We start from the raw sequence: 17,512 nt of genomic DNA on the forward strand, positions 1-17,512 counted from the left end.
GTATTCCTGCTACAGACAGTCCCAGGACAGGGATCAGATCAGATCAGATTGCACCAAACCTCCTCCTACACTGAGGATGTCACCACAGGACTTGCTCAGGGCCTCTCATGGACACCACATCCCTCATTAGCCATAGCTGCTGCTGGTGGCTTTGGGACAGTTCCTCACAGCCCTGAAATTTCCACATGTAGGAAGAGGTGTCACCTCTACAAGGAAAATTGCTACCAGTAGTAAAAAACACCGAGTACAGCAGTGATGCACAAAGAGGGAAACTGCTTTAATTTTTAGAGGTTGAATGATTAAATCATTAAGGAATTGAATGTAAAACCAGGAACAAAAATTTTTCTTAGCATATAGGATGGTGGTGGCGAGATAAGCTAGAGAGCACAATATGATCAGGTGATGTGGCATGCAGGGCATATGGGGAGAAAATTAAACACTGAGGGAAATGGAGCCTCATTTCTGGTTTTTCTCCGAAAGCTCTTCATGCCTCAGCTCCCCTCTCCTGTTGTGATCTTTCTCCTACCAAAAGATGAGCCCACTAAAATCTGATTCCTGTGCTGATGCTGTATCTTCCCAGACTTCCTTTTACAGGAGGAATCAACTCTTGTTTTGTAAACACCAACTTCAACATCCCTCTCAGCTCTGTGTAATGTACATTGAGCACTGCAGTGTGCTGACAGCTACTGGCTTTGAATCTACGTTTCCAATTACAGCCCATTCTATGCCTTCATCTCCTTTTTCTCTTTTACCTGCTTGCTCTTCTTTTGAGATTAGAAATAGACTTTTGGGCAACCACCATGTTACCTAAAAATGTAGTTCCCCCATGGTGGGATCCTGAGCTGCTGGGAAATATGGCTATCAGCAGAGAATACAGATAACTATTTCAAGGGAGCTGTGGTACTTTATTACCTACCCATCAATCATATCTGGACTTGGAGCAGTTTTTTGTATTTTGACCTGTATTGGGAATACAAGTCAAATTCAGCAGAGATGCAAAGATTATTCTTCAGTTACAGGTTAGTAATTGAATGGTCAGTACAGTATTACATACTGCCACAGTATGGTGTGGGCATGAAACATCACATAAAGGTCGTGTCAGAGTAATGAAAAAATTTGGAGAGAGAAAACTGAGAGCACAGAAAGTTGACCTGAGGTTATTTCCAGTGTGGATGATGCTGTGGACATTTCATGGACAGAATGAAAGCATCTGGAGCTGACCTAAGTAAGGACTGCCAAATTTTGGTTCATACAATCAGCAGTTCCTTTGCTGTCTTTGCACACTACTTCAGAAATAGAAAGATGTGGTTTCTGAAGACACTCACTGCAGTGTCAGACACTGGAAGGTGATGATGCAGACGGTGAAGCAGCTACTCTGAATCACTGCAAAGCAGCCACACAGATGCTCACTTTGCTACTCCTAATTATTACTGCATACCACACAAAATAAAAGGATGACAGTACATGTTTTTGAAAACATATCACCATAATTGATGCTAGTCCTTCTTTTCCATTGTACTTATGCCTATTGTACACCCAACAATGAAATCATCTGTCACTTCATGTATCCTCAGTAGAGTTGTATATATTCACACTATGTCAAGCAGCAAGTAAATTTGATGGATATCAGCAATGTTAATACTCACAATGAGAGGAAAAATCATGCACTTCTAGATCCTAGTAAAAAATTCCTTCTTTTTATAGCTTTCAAATTTCAATTGGCCAGAGAAAAGCACAGGAAGGTGAGAAAAATAAAAAGGGACATGACCAAGAACTCACTGGGTAAGACACAATTAAGTCTTGTCTAGGTGCCTCCAAGCACTGCAGTCCAACAACATTGCTAAGGGCCTCACTTAGACAACGGAGGTCACAGGTCTCTAGCAAGCACATCTCTCCTTTATTCTTCCCAGTGCAGGATTGCCACCAGTACTTTGAATACTGGCCCTGCTGCCCAGCTCTGCTGGGGACCTGCCCCTGTGAAGCAGGCATGTACTTGACCTTGTCTTGCTCCAGGCTCCCTCAGCTCAAGGCATGACAGAAGGATTCATATGCAAGGAAGGCAGACCTAAACACTCAAACCCTGTAGAGGAAGCAGCTGCTGGGCTTCTACCAGTAGCACAAACTGGCAGAAGGAGTAGCATGAGTGACCCATCAGGGAAACAGTCACCAGTCATATAAAAACAACAGACCAAGTGCTAGGGTGCTCCGCATCCTCCCCTGAGCTGGGATAAGAAATTAGGATTTTCTTCCTCTCATAGTCCCAAGCAAGAAGGAGAGTTGTGAAGTCTTGACCTTATTCCAGGAGTTGTGGGAAGAAGGGGTTGAAACACTCCCTTTTCTATCAAGTTCAGCTGCTTTCTGAGGGTTCTGGTATTTACAGCACAAGTACATTAGGGCTTGGGGCAAGTGAATTTGATTGAGACTTTCTGGTCCCAAAGTCATAAGTTTAAGCAATCACCCTAGCAGAAGACTTAATCTGGCCTGTTCCATTATATACATTATATACAGTACCATCAAGAGAACAAAATCCTCATGTGGTTTTTTCATTAGTGGTTGCAGTATCAATATGGATTTCTTAATTTAGGGGGAAGTTTGTGAGGCCAGTTCATTTTTCTCCACTGTGAATCTCGAAACACATCTCTCATCTCCAAAGAACAGCAGAGGACTGATCAGTAGTCACAGCAGCTACCAACAAAACCACAAGTATTTGGAGTAATTTTTTTCTCCTCCTGTTTGCATAGATCTACTTTAAAAAAGATTTCAAAGACTCAATTAGTGTTTGGTCATTGGGCATCTGTGAGAGAAGATGACTAAATGAATCAGTAGTTCCTTTCATTTATAATCATTCATTGTGGGTGTTGGGTAGCAGTTGCACAAAAGTGTATCACTCCTTTTATTGTAGATGGAAACGAGCTTTCAAAGTAAACTGAGGGACAAATGTTGCTGCTCAGAACACCCCTTAGCCTTCTGATCAAATCTCTCTTTGATAGCCAAAGTGGTGTGTTCCAAGAGCACATGCTATTGACTACAGTACCATGAAAACTGCCTGGCACACATGCAGGATTGTAATTTGGGTAAATCTGTTTTCCTTTAATGTACTTACTTTCTGCAGTGAGGAGGAAAAGGGGTTGTGGGGAATAAAAGGGGTGTGAGGTCGCAAAACAAGGCAGAATGCCAGAATTTGCTTTCAGTTCGTGTTTGTACCTATTAAAACGTTTTGCCAAATTCAAGAGATGAATTACTGTACTGTTTTTGGAGGCTGATGCAACTCTTTTTGCTCATTCTGAGCCTGCAGTCAGCTGGTATCATTTTGCAGGCTAGAAGAGCTGTGATTTACAGTCTGGGGGATATTAAAAGTTGGATCACAAATTTTGAAACTTTCAAAGTACAACATTGGGTGTCTGCTCTTTCTGGTGTGTTTTGGCAGATAATGGTAGCCAAGAAAATTCATCCTGCCTTTCACCTCCATTAAATGTTGGCTGGCTAGTTCTCTGTGTTTACATTTACTTGGTTTTGGTTGTAATATCTTTGTTCTGTGCTCCTGGAATGAAACAATTTCTTTTCTGCTCTTGCTGTGAATGACACTGAACAAATTGTATTATCTTAGCCAAAGTCAGAGCAAGCACTGTGTCAACAGGTAAAACTGTCCAGCATAAGATGAAACGTCACCCAACAGCGGAATCTCCAGACATGAACTGGAGGGAAAAAATAGAAGGACAGGGAAGGGACAAAATTAGGCTGAAGAGAAAAGAAATTAATAATATTAGTGGCAAAATAGCCAGAAATGGACAAAACCCAAAGCAAGGCACACACAGAAACAGTCAGAGAGAGTGCTTTCAACTTCTGAATTTACACATTGCTGAGAAGAATGGGCTGAAAATAACTTGGTACTTTTGCAGAGGTCATTGAAGCATTGAATTTCACATCTTGTATGCCTCCACTCCAGTGAATTTGAGCACTCTGTTTTCTCCTGAGACCTGAGGATGCTGTGTACCTCACAGACCGGGCTCTGTTCTCTTGCTTGAAACAATTGGACCCAACCTTCTATCATCATAGTAGCCAAGCCTGTAGCTGACCTTTGGGCTGATGGCTTGCAAAGGGTTAGCAAATCGCCATCCTGGCCCATGGATATTACAGAAGCAAAACAAAGTTTCAGCAAAGTAACCGCTAGTTTATTGTCTCTTTTGGTGAAACACCAAGCATGTTCAGTTCTTTAAATATTGCTGCAGAGGTACAAACTGATCTATGACATCTGCCTGGAGTGTCTATCTTTGAAAATTAATCAAAATTATGATTTATGTGTTTATGAAAAAAACTCAGCCACAAACCCCATTTACTAAAACACTATAGTTTTGTTGTCCCCCTAATTTATTATTTACACAGCCAACAGATAGGAGTGCGGGTTGTGATCTGTTCCACTTCTGCAAGGCTGAAAGATCCCTTTGTGAGACTGTCAAGGGCAGCAGGGATGTGTGCCTGTGGTCACACAGTCACCAGCGTAACTCTGGATTCTGGTTAAAGTGTGAAGGGGCTACATTGGTAAGTCACACCCCATTGGGTGGTGTCCTGTTCAAGTGGGAAAAGAGTGGTTACAGCCCTGGAGGTAACAAAGACTGCTTGCCTGAAGACAAGGCACTCTTTTCTGCAACCACTGGAAATTCTTTCCTCACTTTTGTTGGATAAATAATTTTAACTTTTGTATTTTAACTTACTTTAGAATTTCTCCTGAAAACTGTGGGGTTTCTTATTAGTGCTTTTTTTTTGGTTTTTTGTTTTGTTTTGTTTTAGTTTGGGTTTTTTTTTGTTTAACCTGCCTTTCAAGAACTTGATCTTATATCTCATTTCAATTGCTACATTTGAACCATTAAATTTTCAGCAACTGCATCCTATAATTTATCAAACCAAATTTTATCAAGCACTCATTCCAAGAAAGGACAACACCTCACTGACTCATCAGCATGGTTTCCTGCAGCATAGGATTGTTCCTTAGCTATTTCTCACCTTTGCAATGGCATCCACTGAGCCTGTTTAGCTAAGAAATGGTAAGGTGACTTGAGATGACTTGCCTACTTCTGCCACCCCAATGAACAGTCCTTCCTCCTTCTACCACCTTGGCATTCCCAGTTCCACAGCTACACCACTTGCCTTCAGTTGTCTGGCATGCACTTGACCTTTTTATGAACTAATTTAGCCTTCTAAATTGGCAGAGTCCCCATCCATGAAAAAAGTGAGTTGTTTCCTATCGGGTTAGCAAGCTGGATTGCCTCAAAAGAGACAAGGAATTGCCAGAGCCAGCACAAAGCCAGCAGTGCAAACAGGAAACTCCAAGAGGCAGGAAGGGTGACTGCCCTCTTTGTGCAGGGAGTGTGTTAGATAGGCTTTTCATATTGTAAATATGAGAGTGGGTTCAGATCTACTCCATTTCCCTTAAGAGAGTTTCAGGGACCTGATAGGAAAGAGGAGGAATGGAGTTCAGCACCTAGCACATCTAGCAGACTTGAGCCCCAGCTCACAGCACCCACAAAGCTGGGATCACATGGCTGAGAGCAGGGAGAGATGGACATCCTCACCTCTTTCAGCCACCATGGACTGACAGGCAGGCTTAGCTATCACAGCACACTGTAACTAAGACCTTCTGGACTAAAAAAACAAGATTTTGCAAAGTATCCCCTTTGTCACCTTGATCTACCAGTAACATGAAGCAAATTTTCTATTCTGAAAAATTGAGCACTAAGAGAGAAGTCTAATAAATGTTGGTAAATTAAAATATATACTCTAAATATAAAAAATACTTGCTTTTGCCTTTATTTCTATCATCTACACAGAAATGAATTAGTTACTAAATAGATCTCATATTTGGGGTTTTGTTGCCTTGTTTTGCTTTAGTGCCTCTAATAGATGAAAAGTTTTTCTTGAATAGCTAAATACACACGAAGGACAACACTGAAAACAGCTAGTGTGTCCATTTGGGGCAGCAACATGATGGCAGTGGGCTAACAGCCATAAACTGGTGTTGTAAGTCTTTACCTGATTGTTGACATACACAACACCAATATACACCACCAATAACAGATTAATTCTATTTTATGGCAGAACAATCCACCTCCACTTTTCTTTTGGACAAAACCCTACTGTGCTATCTGCCCTACATTTTTATCATGTTTGCTATGAAACTTGGGTTTTCTGCAGTGTTTCAGAAACATTGTACTGGACTAAAAAATTATGTCCTTCTCTTGAAAAAGCTGAATGCAAGAACCCCATTAATGTACTTTTGGAAAGGAGATGGTGGCAGAGTTGTAATCCTCATGGAACAGACCACATGGTCTATCCTCCATGGACACAACAGCCTTTGGCATTTTATTTAGATGTGCTTCCAGTATAGGTCAAACTGTGTATGAACAACCTTGGATGAGCTTTAAAGCAGATCACTCTTTACTCCTGGCAATGTAATTAGCAGCCAGTTGAATTCTCAGCTGATTGCAAATTCCCTCCCTCAGCTGCTAGGTTGATACCTGAACATGAAGCTGCACTGCTGAGGTAAGAGGAGCCATGCTAGTTATTCTAAAAGTAGCCTGTGCTTCACATCCTTGAAGTACAGTCATCCACTTTGAATTCTATTTGCTCCCTCCTACATTTAGCTCCTATGCAAAATTCACATTTCCTCCTCCATCACCTTTCAGCAATCTTCTCTTTGATCACTGGAAACCTCTCCAGATCCAAGGCCACTATTAATTTTGGACTGCTACTGTGTTTTCTGTCTTTCCCATTCTCACCTACTTGCTTCTCTATCCTCCAGCTGCCATTAAAATATCCATCCTGTTGTCCCACTCAGTTTTTTGAATTCCTCTGATGACTTCCCATTTCATGCCAGAGGCAGCTTTGATGGAATGTGCACTCACCCCTGGCACTGCACGACCGCCTGTGCTGGCCTGATATCATGTTAATGAGGTGCTCATGCACAACAGCCATGTCTGGTTTACAGATTTCCACTGGGAGCTCTGCAAGGATAGATGTTTTCCCAGCTGCCAGGCAGGAGATGGCCTCAGCGATTTCCCCACAGTCATCAATGCATCTCAAGGTCTTGCATTCTTCCACTTCCAGATTCTTTCAGAAGGAAGCATGTTTATTGCTAAGTAAAATTTTGCCTTAGTAATGTATGGTTTCCAGCAGAATTCCTGGAATCTGCTGTTTACAAGCAGGGTCAGAGGTTATAGAAATACTTTCAGTTTGCATGAGTAGTACATCAGAAGGCTCTTCCCTATGCAGTGTCTAAACTACATGACAACTGCATTTTTATTGGTGTTGATAACCTCCCCAGCTCTGAAATCTACTTGTTCAGCTGTGTGGGTGGTTCAAATTATTTCTAGACAGCTTAGTAAATGAAAATTAGTACTCTCCACTCCTCTTCATCACCCAGACTCTTCTTCCAATACAGGCAGGAAAATTAACAAGAACAAAAAACATCAGTAACATTTGAAGTCTTGCAGATGGAGATCATCTCTCAGTGTATCAACCAAATACATGACGGCAGCAATATCACCCAGTGCAAAATGCTCCTGCAGTGTACTGCTTTTATCACTGAGCAAGCAAATTAGAAAAAGGATAATGTCACTGAGTTGAGCCTCTTGGCAGTTCACCGCCTGGTGCAGGCCTCTTAGAAGGCTAATGGCTGATAGTACACAGGGGTGTATTGAGAGGATGTTTTATGTAAGCTGACTCCTTCTGGAGAAAGGAGATTCTGTCTGGTGCTGTTAAAAACTGATGGTTTCATGCTGCTTTTGCAACCCTTTACCTTGTCAGAATATTGATGTTCTGCACAGTTTTCCATTTCTTCTCCCACTAAAGTTAGTATCTGTGCAGCTGCTGCCTGACCAAGTCAGCACTGGTGATGTGCAATGGGATGTATGGTCACAGCAATCTTGTATCTATAGTGCGAGATGACAATGCAATCAACAAGAGGAAATCACTGTAACGTGGACTTTGGATCAGCACTTCTTGATCCATATTTGATAGACTGAACACACCAACAAGTTTAGAAGGCGCTCTATGAGCAGAGATGCTTTCAATAGGAACACACATCATAGACTGTATTTCAGAGTGCCCGAACATAGATGACAACTGCTTAAAATGTTGCCCCTATATTTGAAATTGGAGGAATGTGGTATAAACACTGCTCTAGAACACCAGTTTACCAGCAAGACAGCTCAAGGAGGATCTTGGGATTACCCAGGGGTGTAGGTCAGCAGCTAGAAGGTGGTGTTTGAGGGATTTCATACAACCCTGTACTTTGGCAGAGCAGCATCATAAACCATGAACAGGCCTCAATCCAGCAGAATTCAAGATCTAGGAAGTCAAGGAGGATTACAGAAGTTTACAGAAGGATAATGAAGGTGCAGCTGCTATGCACTAGCACACAGGGGGTTAACATATAATTAAATCAAAGAAAAATGTCTCCACATTATTACAAAGCAAAAGATTAAAAGTCTTAAGTTTGCTTATAAACAAGACAGTAATCCCCGCCGTAACATAAACATTTACATAAGTGAGATTTGCATAATCTCTTTGACCTCAATCTCCTCACCTTAATCAACTATATCATTACTTAGAAAAACATGCCCCCATGGCCTGGTATCTTTGTCTACTTCTCACTGCTCATTAACCAAAAATTAACAGAAAACATTTTTTTAATGCACCAAGACTCCGAGTAAATAGCTTTCCTAGAACACAGAGGTTCACAAACTTTGCCTGGATGTAACCATTTCTGTAAAATGCTTATCCTATTGTAAAACAAAACCCCCTCCATCTCCCTTATGCACAGAATCACAGAATGGCCTAGGCTCAAAGATTAATTAAAAATCCCCTGCCATGGGCAGGAGACCCAGGTTGTTCAGGGCCCCATCCAACCTGGTCTTGAACACTTCCAGGGATGGGGAGTCCACAACATTTCTGGGAAAACTTTTCCAGTGCCTCCCCACCCTTGCAGTAAAGAATTTCTTCCCAAAATTTAATCTAAAACTGTTCTCTGTTAGCTTAAAGCCCTTTATCAATTGTACCTGAGTGGACACCACTGTTGACTGCAAAGAGGAATGAAGGGGACTCCAAGCAGCCATGATGCCGTTTCACTGGAGACCACCAGCAGATATTTACCAAAGCACAGTTTTGAAAACATCTTGTGCTTAGAAGCACCAGGATAATTAGGGCACTGATGAGCTTCACCCACATACTTTTCCTAGGACTTCTGCTGACTTTATACTAACATAATAGAAAGCAAATCACCACCATTTCAGTTTGCTTATTAGCAAAATGGCCATAATATTATCTCTCCCTCTGCACAATTTTGAAGTTTCAAGTTCCAAACCACTTGTGTCAATGAAAACCAAGGAGTTTCTTAGGCAACTGTACTCATTTCTTTGCTATGGGAAAGTGCAAGTAACAAGTTCATTTCTGATATTTAGACACATTTGTTCATGTTGATGTTCCAGTCTCTTCATGTCTGGAACACTCACCATCTGATGTCTGAGCAGAGGTGCATTTACTGTCACTCGAGGACTATCTGGCCAATTCCTATTCAAGGGTACAGCTACATAAGATGACTCAATTAACCTAATAGCTTGTGCAGCCCAAAAGCAGGACTTCTGTTCCTTACTTTCCTCTCTGTGACACTGATCCTAGACACAAGGCACCTCTGAGTAACATTTTGTCTTAATAGGTCTGGAGGAATGAGAGTGTCCGTCTGCACAGACGAGCTTCAGCCCAGCATTGACTCTTGATGTGACTACAAGCCTTATCTCCAAGCTGCTTCCTTCAGTACACAAGACACTAGATCAAACTGGTAGTGTTGAATGCTGATGGCAAGTACATGCAATTCCCAATTCAGTTCTCAATCCAGATCAGTAATAGACGCCAGGTCAATGACTTTCTTACTAATTGATTTTTTTCCAAGGATTAAATATCTGTGTACAAATGCTAAAGTTCTTTAATGCTTTTCCAAATTTTGGACAGTCTTGCATAATCATTTCACAATATTTATAGTGGCAATTTGAGTTTCAACTTAGGCTGTTGCTCTTTGTAGAATCTCCTGATTCTACAGCAATGATGAGGTAAAAGGAAAGACAAAGTGGAAACTCTTATGGCCCATATATGCACTTTCCCAATGTGCTAAGAAAATGTTTATCTTTCTCCCCTTCACTGTAGCTAACAGGTCAAAAGAAGGGGAACTCCAGAACACAGTAGGAGCTTGTACTGAAAGACGGGGAGTAGAGCTTGTCCCGTATCTTGATTTTGGAAAAATATTTGTTGCTTTCAATATAAGCAAGCTAGGGAAAGACAGTCTAAATATAGCTATAATATAGGGAGTATGAAAACAGCAGGGAACCATACTGAGAAGGTGACCATCAAAGGTTTACTGCTAAAAGGGAAGGCTGCACCAAGGAGCATTTTGCAAGTTGCTAAATTCCTGTTTAACATATTTTCGTCGTGTCCTGGACAGAACCTGTTTTATGATTGGTGATCAGACAGAAAGCATGCATATTAGATTTACAACTGACACTAATCAGGGACAGCCTGTGAAATAATTGAGAACAAACTTGGATTAAGAAAAGAAAACAGAACACAGTAGTCATTGTAACAATACACATTGCACCCACAATTGAAAATTACATGTAATTCTACTCCCTGTCTTCAAAAGGGATACAGTAGAACTAGAAAAGATTCACTGGAATTTGATACAGATGACCAAAAATATGTGATGTGTCTTTATGTAGCCTTTTGATAGACAGGGCAATACTTTTCAGTCGGAAAGAGAAATGGCTGAGGGAGCCATTTATATATCAGTCATTTAAGGAGTCATGTATCAGTGACCTATAAAATTCTGAGTGGCATGAAAAAGGTGAATAGCAAAAAAATGATTGATCCTCTTTCAAATAAAGACCCAGGCAGCATAAAAGACACTTATGATTGTGTCTATTAGAATAAACAAGTAGAGGTAATTTTTAACAGAATTGTTAGTTGAGCTCTGTAGCTTTTTCCACAGAATGTTTTGCATGCCAGAAGTTGAGATTGTTCAAAACTGATTATTGGAATTAATCAAAAGAAAGTTTCAAATTGATTTCACCATGTAACTGACTAGACTACCAGGAGGTTAAAAATCTTTTTGATTGTAAAATGATCTGACAGCCCCTGTCTCTGGAAGGCCACAGAAGCAGACAGATACTTTCTGGTGAGACTCTTCCTGAACATTTAGTACCACATTTACAGCATGGATAGCCAATGAGACTGCAACTCAAAAGACCGTTGTCTTCCCAAATTCTGCAGTCCATCAGCAAGGATAAAAATTGCTCTTAATAGACATCAGTTTTACAGCATTACAAGAAAACATGATATGAATTTATCTGTTTGGAAACCAGTGATGCTCATTGTTTGTGAGATGAAGTTCAGCCTTCATATGCTTCTAAGGCTGCAACACACAACCAGAAAATCCAAGTTACATGGTTATTTAACTGGTAGAATCTGTGACAATGATTATGCTAATGCTGTCAACACACAGGAACTGGGATATGCTTATAGGCACCAAACACATTCAGCAACTTTGAGAAGACTCAGCGTAAAAACTTGATGTTTATGCAAAAGCTGCAATTTGAACAGAAAATGCAACTACAAATTTATTTTTTTTTTTTGAAGCTAGTTAATATACCTACTGCTTAGGTATACTAACTGGAGATTGTTAACTGGCTTTACTGCCAGAGTATGTTGATAGCTGATCTACTGAAGTTAAGAGTTTCAGACCATGGAACAGGAAAATATTTAAGGTGCAAATTGAAATATGATGAAATAATAAAATATTTCAGCCAATGTCATATTTACATATTAAGTTAAATAAATAATTTAATAAGCTCTATGACCTTTAACTAAATTTATGCATACTATTAATCCCTCTATTCAATCCAATGAGAGACTAAAGCAGTGCAATGTGTTTGTACTCAAAATGCCCTACTGAAATGAGTTTTAACAGTTCAGCTAAGCACTGCTGTGATCAGTCAGAACTCAGTGACCGTGATGTAGCCAGTAAGCAGAAATAATATGCAAACTCACCTGCATGGTGTTTTTGAGGTAAATGTTGTATTACCCAAGCAAAATAGTGATCACACACTGTTACCTGTGTTTTTCTTGTTTAGTGCTTCACAGGTGAGGCTCTTGTTAGCAAATCCTTCCTTTGCAAAATGTCCACTCCTAAAAGACAAGCTCACGAAATTTTGTACAACATGCAACAGGATGTTGTATCATGTTCATCTTTCTTTCTTCTTCGTTAGGAAATACTCAGGAAAACTTTGGGGAAAAAAATAAGATTTAACATCATTGTATTTATTAGGTTCCAAAACAATACACATTCACATCCTTTTGAATACAGTACATTTGGCACAGTAATAATGTTTATGATGAAATAACACTAATGAGTGGCAAGAGATTCAAATTACATCCATAAGAAAAAAATTCTGTACAAATAAATCCTCACAATAAAAAAAAACCTACCCCCCAGCTGAATGCATTTTATATTTAGCTAGAACTATTCTGCACATAATTTAAAAAGAGGTAATTTTTAAAACTTTTTGGAGGGAATTATTTTTCACCCTATGGAGAAAAATGTATTTCCATTTTTAAATGGGAGGAAAACCAAGAAACAATGTATTCTTTATAATTATTATTATTAATAATATTTTTGGCATTTTGCACTCATTTTACAAAGAAGGAACAGAAAAGGTTCTACAGAACAGGCAGAAACATAACAGAATGTCCTTTTTTAAGAGTTACCTTTAAAAAATGTTCAAGGTAACAGACAGACCTTCTGATGTAAACCCAAGGCAGAGGATGTAACTACTTATACTGAAGAAATATCTGCCCATGCAATAGTTTCTATCTCCTTCACTTTTCTCTTAGCATCCTACCCAACACTGCAGGCACTGAGGCCTCTTGACATACTAACATTTGCTAATTATCTTCATGTTAGAAAGGGAAATACAGACTACATAGCTTGTGCACAATAGCTTTATGGGATACTTTTATTCCTTCAAAATAAATGCTCAGAGCTCTGTGTAAAGGCCTCTTGTTGGACAAACAGTAGTGCACGATCCCATAACTTGCCTTCCTAGCAGTCTACTCACCCATGGAAAAGAACACCTTAGCATTATGATCAGTTCTTGCCTGGATGTCAAAAGCTAACCGTGATGAGAAATAAACAGAGCCAGTGGCGAGACACAAATTGATGGGCAGCTCTACAATATATTTCTAAGAGAGAAAGAAATTTAAACATTGAGATGATGCAATCATTAAGATGTTTCTGTGCTGGTACTCAGCTCCAGAAGCTAGTCTTTTCCCAGTACAAAAGATTACTGAAGATAAATTAAATTAAACTAAAGGCTTGATCCTTATTACACTTGTAGGCCAGACAACACATTAATTGATATATCATAATATTTAATATTTTGAAATAATCATAAGAATATACATAATAATTACACCTGAGTTTTAAAAACAAAACAAAATGGAACTGAATGGTGTCATCAAAAACAGGCTATGAGCAGCCAGACACAAAACTGACACAAACTAACTCATCTGCTTGAGACCGAGATTATCTCTTAAAGCCAATGATTCACACTTTGTCCACCACAATTTGTAACATTCCTTTCTCTTTCTGAGCTCTATCATGTCATAATAGAGTTGAAGAGAACTATACAAGAAATTTAGTATAGCTTAATATATGTCTACATCTTTTATAACAAAAACCTCATCTTTCTGACAGTAACTTGAACCAATACACATACAAGAGTATTGCACATGGACATTATTATAATTATTCTTTCATAGACTAACATTTTAATAGTATGCCTGAACATGCAGCAGTTGATACCTCTATATTCAATGAATTCCACAGGCCTTGCAGCAAACACTATATACAAAATCTCACCTGTACAAAAGGCAAAAAAGCTTCTTTAGTGCCACTTTGCCAATCACAAGTATATGTATTTTTGTGCAGCTGGAAATCCATGTGCAACAATTAAAATGGATTCCAATGACCGCTCACTCAGTCCAGTAAAATATATAATAAAATTACCTCAGCGATACATATACACACACACAAAAAAACAAACCAAATCAAACCAAAACAAAACCCAAACAAACAAACAAAAATATTAAAAAAAAATTTAAAAAAATCAAAACCAAAACCAAATCACAGGGTATCCCTGGAAATATAAGTACATAACACTGTTAGCGTATCTACAGGAGGTAACTTCACATTAGTAATATTGTCCACATGAGTTACCATTTCAATTCATACACAAAAAAATATCAATTTACAACTTTTAATAATGTCAGTTTGTGAATGTTTGATCTTCAGTTTTTTAACACATCTCCACATAATGCACATGTAGCCTTATTTTGTGTCTTCTAAAAGCAGTTTTCTCTTTAGACTTTAAACATAAAACCCAACATACACAGTAGTACTACGGTTTTGTATAAGTGTGCAAAAGCAACACACTGCTGAGAAAATAAATAAAAATAAGAAATTATTTACCAACTTAGCTACTATGGAAAAAGCAAATTTATAATGTTTATAATTAATTTTTTATGAAAAATTAACTGTAAACATTTGCAAGCTTGCCGTCACATTATTGGTTCATTTAAAAGGTTATTTAATTTGGTAACATGGATAGTACACCAAATTGTCTAAAAAATAGTAAAATGGCTATATATAGCTGAGTTAAAATATTGTAGGCTTTTTATTCTTTAGCCCTTTAATATCTATCCATGTAGCATCTGTTTCTTGCTTTAAATAAAATTTCAGTTAGCTTTTTGTCTCTTATTCCTAAGAGTTTCCTGTATATTGTATGAGGAAATTCACTGAAAGCTTTAATTGATGTGCTTCTTTTTCTGGAAGAAAGTTGTCTGATGACAACTTCATAGTTTGTACCTCTCCACAATAAATTAGTTATTGAGGATTACACCTCCATGAAGGCAGACTTTGCTTTACAAAGGGCATCTGAGTACAGCTCTCACCATAACTACCACTACAGAAGAAACAGTTCTCACCTTCTTAGCTTAATTATATATGATGATTACAGAATGTGATCTGCTAAATTGCTTTCAATAGCATAGATTAATTTTTTATGGAAAAGATGCAGTTTTGTCCTCTGGAAATTCCTATTCTTAGGAATAAAAGAAAAGTTGCAAATATATGGCAGTGTGTTACATCCACAATTTCTGATACAAAATTATTTTGCATTGCTTTGTGAGACAGAAATTAAGAGTGCTTTCAGGTCAGAAAATTAAAGGAAAAATACAATAAATATATACTTTAACTTGGAATATGGGCTCAGGGTAAAAGAAGTAGTTCTCCATCTACTGAGTCTTAGTAATTTGATGATCTCTTCTGAATCACTTCTTGTAGCATCATTCATCCGTCAGCCTAATGCTGTCTATGGCAGTAGCTCTTCTCCAAAATAAGAGAACCCTTTAAATTCTTCTTGATTGATTTGTTTTATAATTGTCTCATCCACTAGTGTTAATACTGGTTCTTCTCGTGTAAAGTCTTGATCAAAGTTATTTACATCCCTTTTGGTTTTCTGAGAAGAAAAATATAAATAAGGTGAATGGTAAAAAAGCACAATAAAATAAAAGGTGCTCTCCTTCCCCTCCAATTTGCCCCCCCACCCCCATCCCAAGGCTGAATTTTCTGGAATGATTGAAATAAAAGACGAGCTACTTCACACAAATAATAACAGACATATGAGAGAAGCTACAGGAGCAAGAAATATAAATGAGTTTAGGAGAGGCCACAGAAGCAGTACTATAAATGAGGTCCCAGAGACTCACAGTCTCCGACAGGCGGAGGAATAGCAGTATGATGATAAAGCAGGAAGCTGAGATTACGACTGGTTTTAAAAAGGCTTTGGCATAGTAGCTGGTACGGTTGTTTCCTCTTGGATTTGAACATAATCATATCTTATTTCATAGTCAGACTTAACTGATTTAATTGACTTCCCCCAAACACAGCCCAGTGTTTCAAATCTAAGTTAACAATTTCTTTCCATCACTACAAGTGATACAGGCTACACTCATGTTTAAAAATCTGTGGTAAAGCTTCCAACAGCTCTCAATCCAAAACTCATGAGCTCAACACTGGCAACTCATATTTCCAAATGTAGCCATATGGAACTGAGAGCACTGTGAAAAATATCTCTAGAGAAATCCACCTCAGAACTCTTCTTTATTTCAATGGCATCAGGATTTTCCCTTCTAAGTCTAAAACACCCCACTCCTTCAGCAAAGTTGGCCAACAAAGTGCAGTTGTGCATATTCTGGGACAAGAGGTATTAGGAGAGACAGTCTTGGAGAGTCCTTGACTTGCTGTCCTCATGACACTCACAACAGTGACTATCTGTGACCACTTACTTGAAAAAAACACTCTAGGCTAAAATGGAAAATGTTCTCCATGGGTCATTCCTTTGAACCTGCAGTGTTCACATTTTCCATGTTACTAGCATATTTCAGGTATGTATAGGTTCAGGGAATTGGAATAAACATTTTTCTTTATTCTGTCTTTTTTCTCTTTATGTCATGGAAATTAGTAATTAGCTGGGTGATCCTTAAAGAAGGCACACTTGATACATTGAAAATGAGCTTTGTGTTCCTCCTGCCCAGGTCTGAGATTAAATGATAATGGAAATAGAACAGCTATTTGACTTGCAAAGTAAAACAATAAAATGACAAAGACATACATCATTGAATACATTAATATAATCCAAATGGGATATATACCACCTTTCAATGTAGGTAAACTTTTCTATAACATATATATATATATAAATGTATTTTATTCATCAGCTCTACTGAGACACTAAGCAGTTTGCTTTCTCCCAGTTGAAAAATAGTCACTGCAACCTTCACCTACACTATTTGTAATAACTTTATAGACATAGGGAAAGAAAGGTCTATGTAAATGCAAGGGACTTTCACTTGTAAACCAAGTACTTGCTAAGTGCGGAGAAACAAAAATCCACAACCTGTATCTACGGAATTTCATTAAAAGGAAAGGGATAAGGACTTAACAAACAGACACACATATATATCTATTTATATTGTTTACATTTGAAATATTTACTTTGTACATAAAGACCAGACATGAAATGTATGTGGCTCATGTAACTCTGAATTGCATAAGAGGCATGAGGAACATGGCTCTGGGCTTTATGAAGTTTTTTTTCCAAGCAATTTGTGCAAAACCTGCAAAATAAGAATGAAATTCCATCTCAATTTTTAAAAGCATTACACTGCAACTGTGTCTACATTCTTCTTGTTCTCCATGCTACCATGGCACTTTCACACACTCACACAATTAATTTGCCACAGGAATATTCACTAAAGAAGAAGGTAAGTGGGTATTTTCAAAATGTAGAATTCAAATTCAGAATTGGAGTTACATTCAAAAGAAATGTGTCTACTCTCACACTTTTACCAC

At 38.5% G+C, this 17,512-nt stretch overlaps 1 protein-coding gene across 3 annotated transcripts in view; it reads right to left on the reverse strand.

Annotated features, from left to right (window-relative positions):
- Positions 1-12,339: 12,339 nt before the first annotated feature.
- The window catches only part of PRKCE (protein kinase C epsilon), a 285,921-nt gene continuing 280,748 nt past the window's right edge, over positions 12,340-17,512 (reverse strand). For 2 of the 3 annotated variants that reach the window (XM_023924502.2, XM_086878387.1), the window contains exon 16: positions 15,527-15,617. Coding sequence is in view for 1 of the 3 variants with exons in the window: in XM_023924501.2 (XP_023780269.1) it covers positions 15,471-15,617 (147 nt within the window). In the remaining 2 variants the exon portion in view is untranslated. Of the gene's footprint in view, positions 15,618-17,512 lie in introns of all 3 variants that reach the window. The other variant, XM_023924501.2, reaches the window with a different exon arrangement.

This window comes from Cyanistes caeruleus, chromosome 2 (assembly GCF_971803275.1).
Source record: "Cyanistes caeruleus chromosome 2, bCyaCae1.hap1.1, whole genome shotgun sequence".
NCBI lineage: Eukaryota > Metazoa > Chordata > Aves > Passeriformes > Paridae > Cyanistes > Cyanistes caeruleus.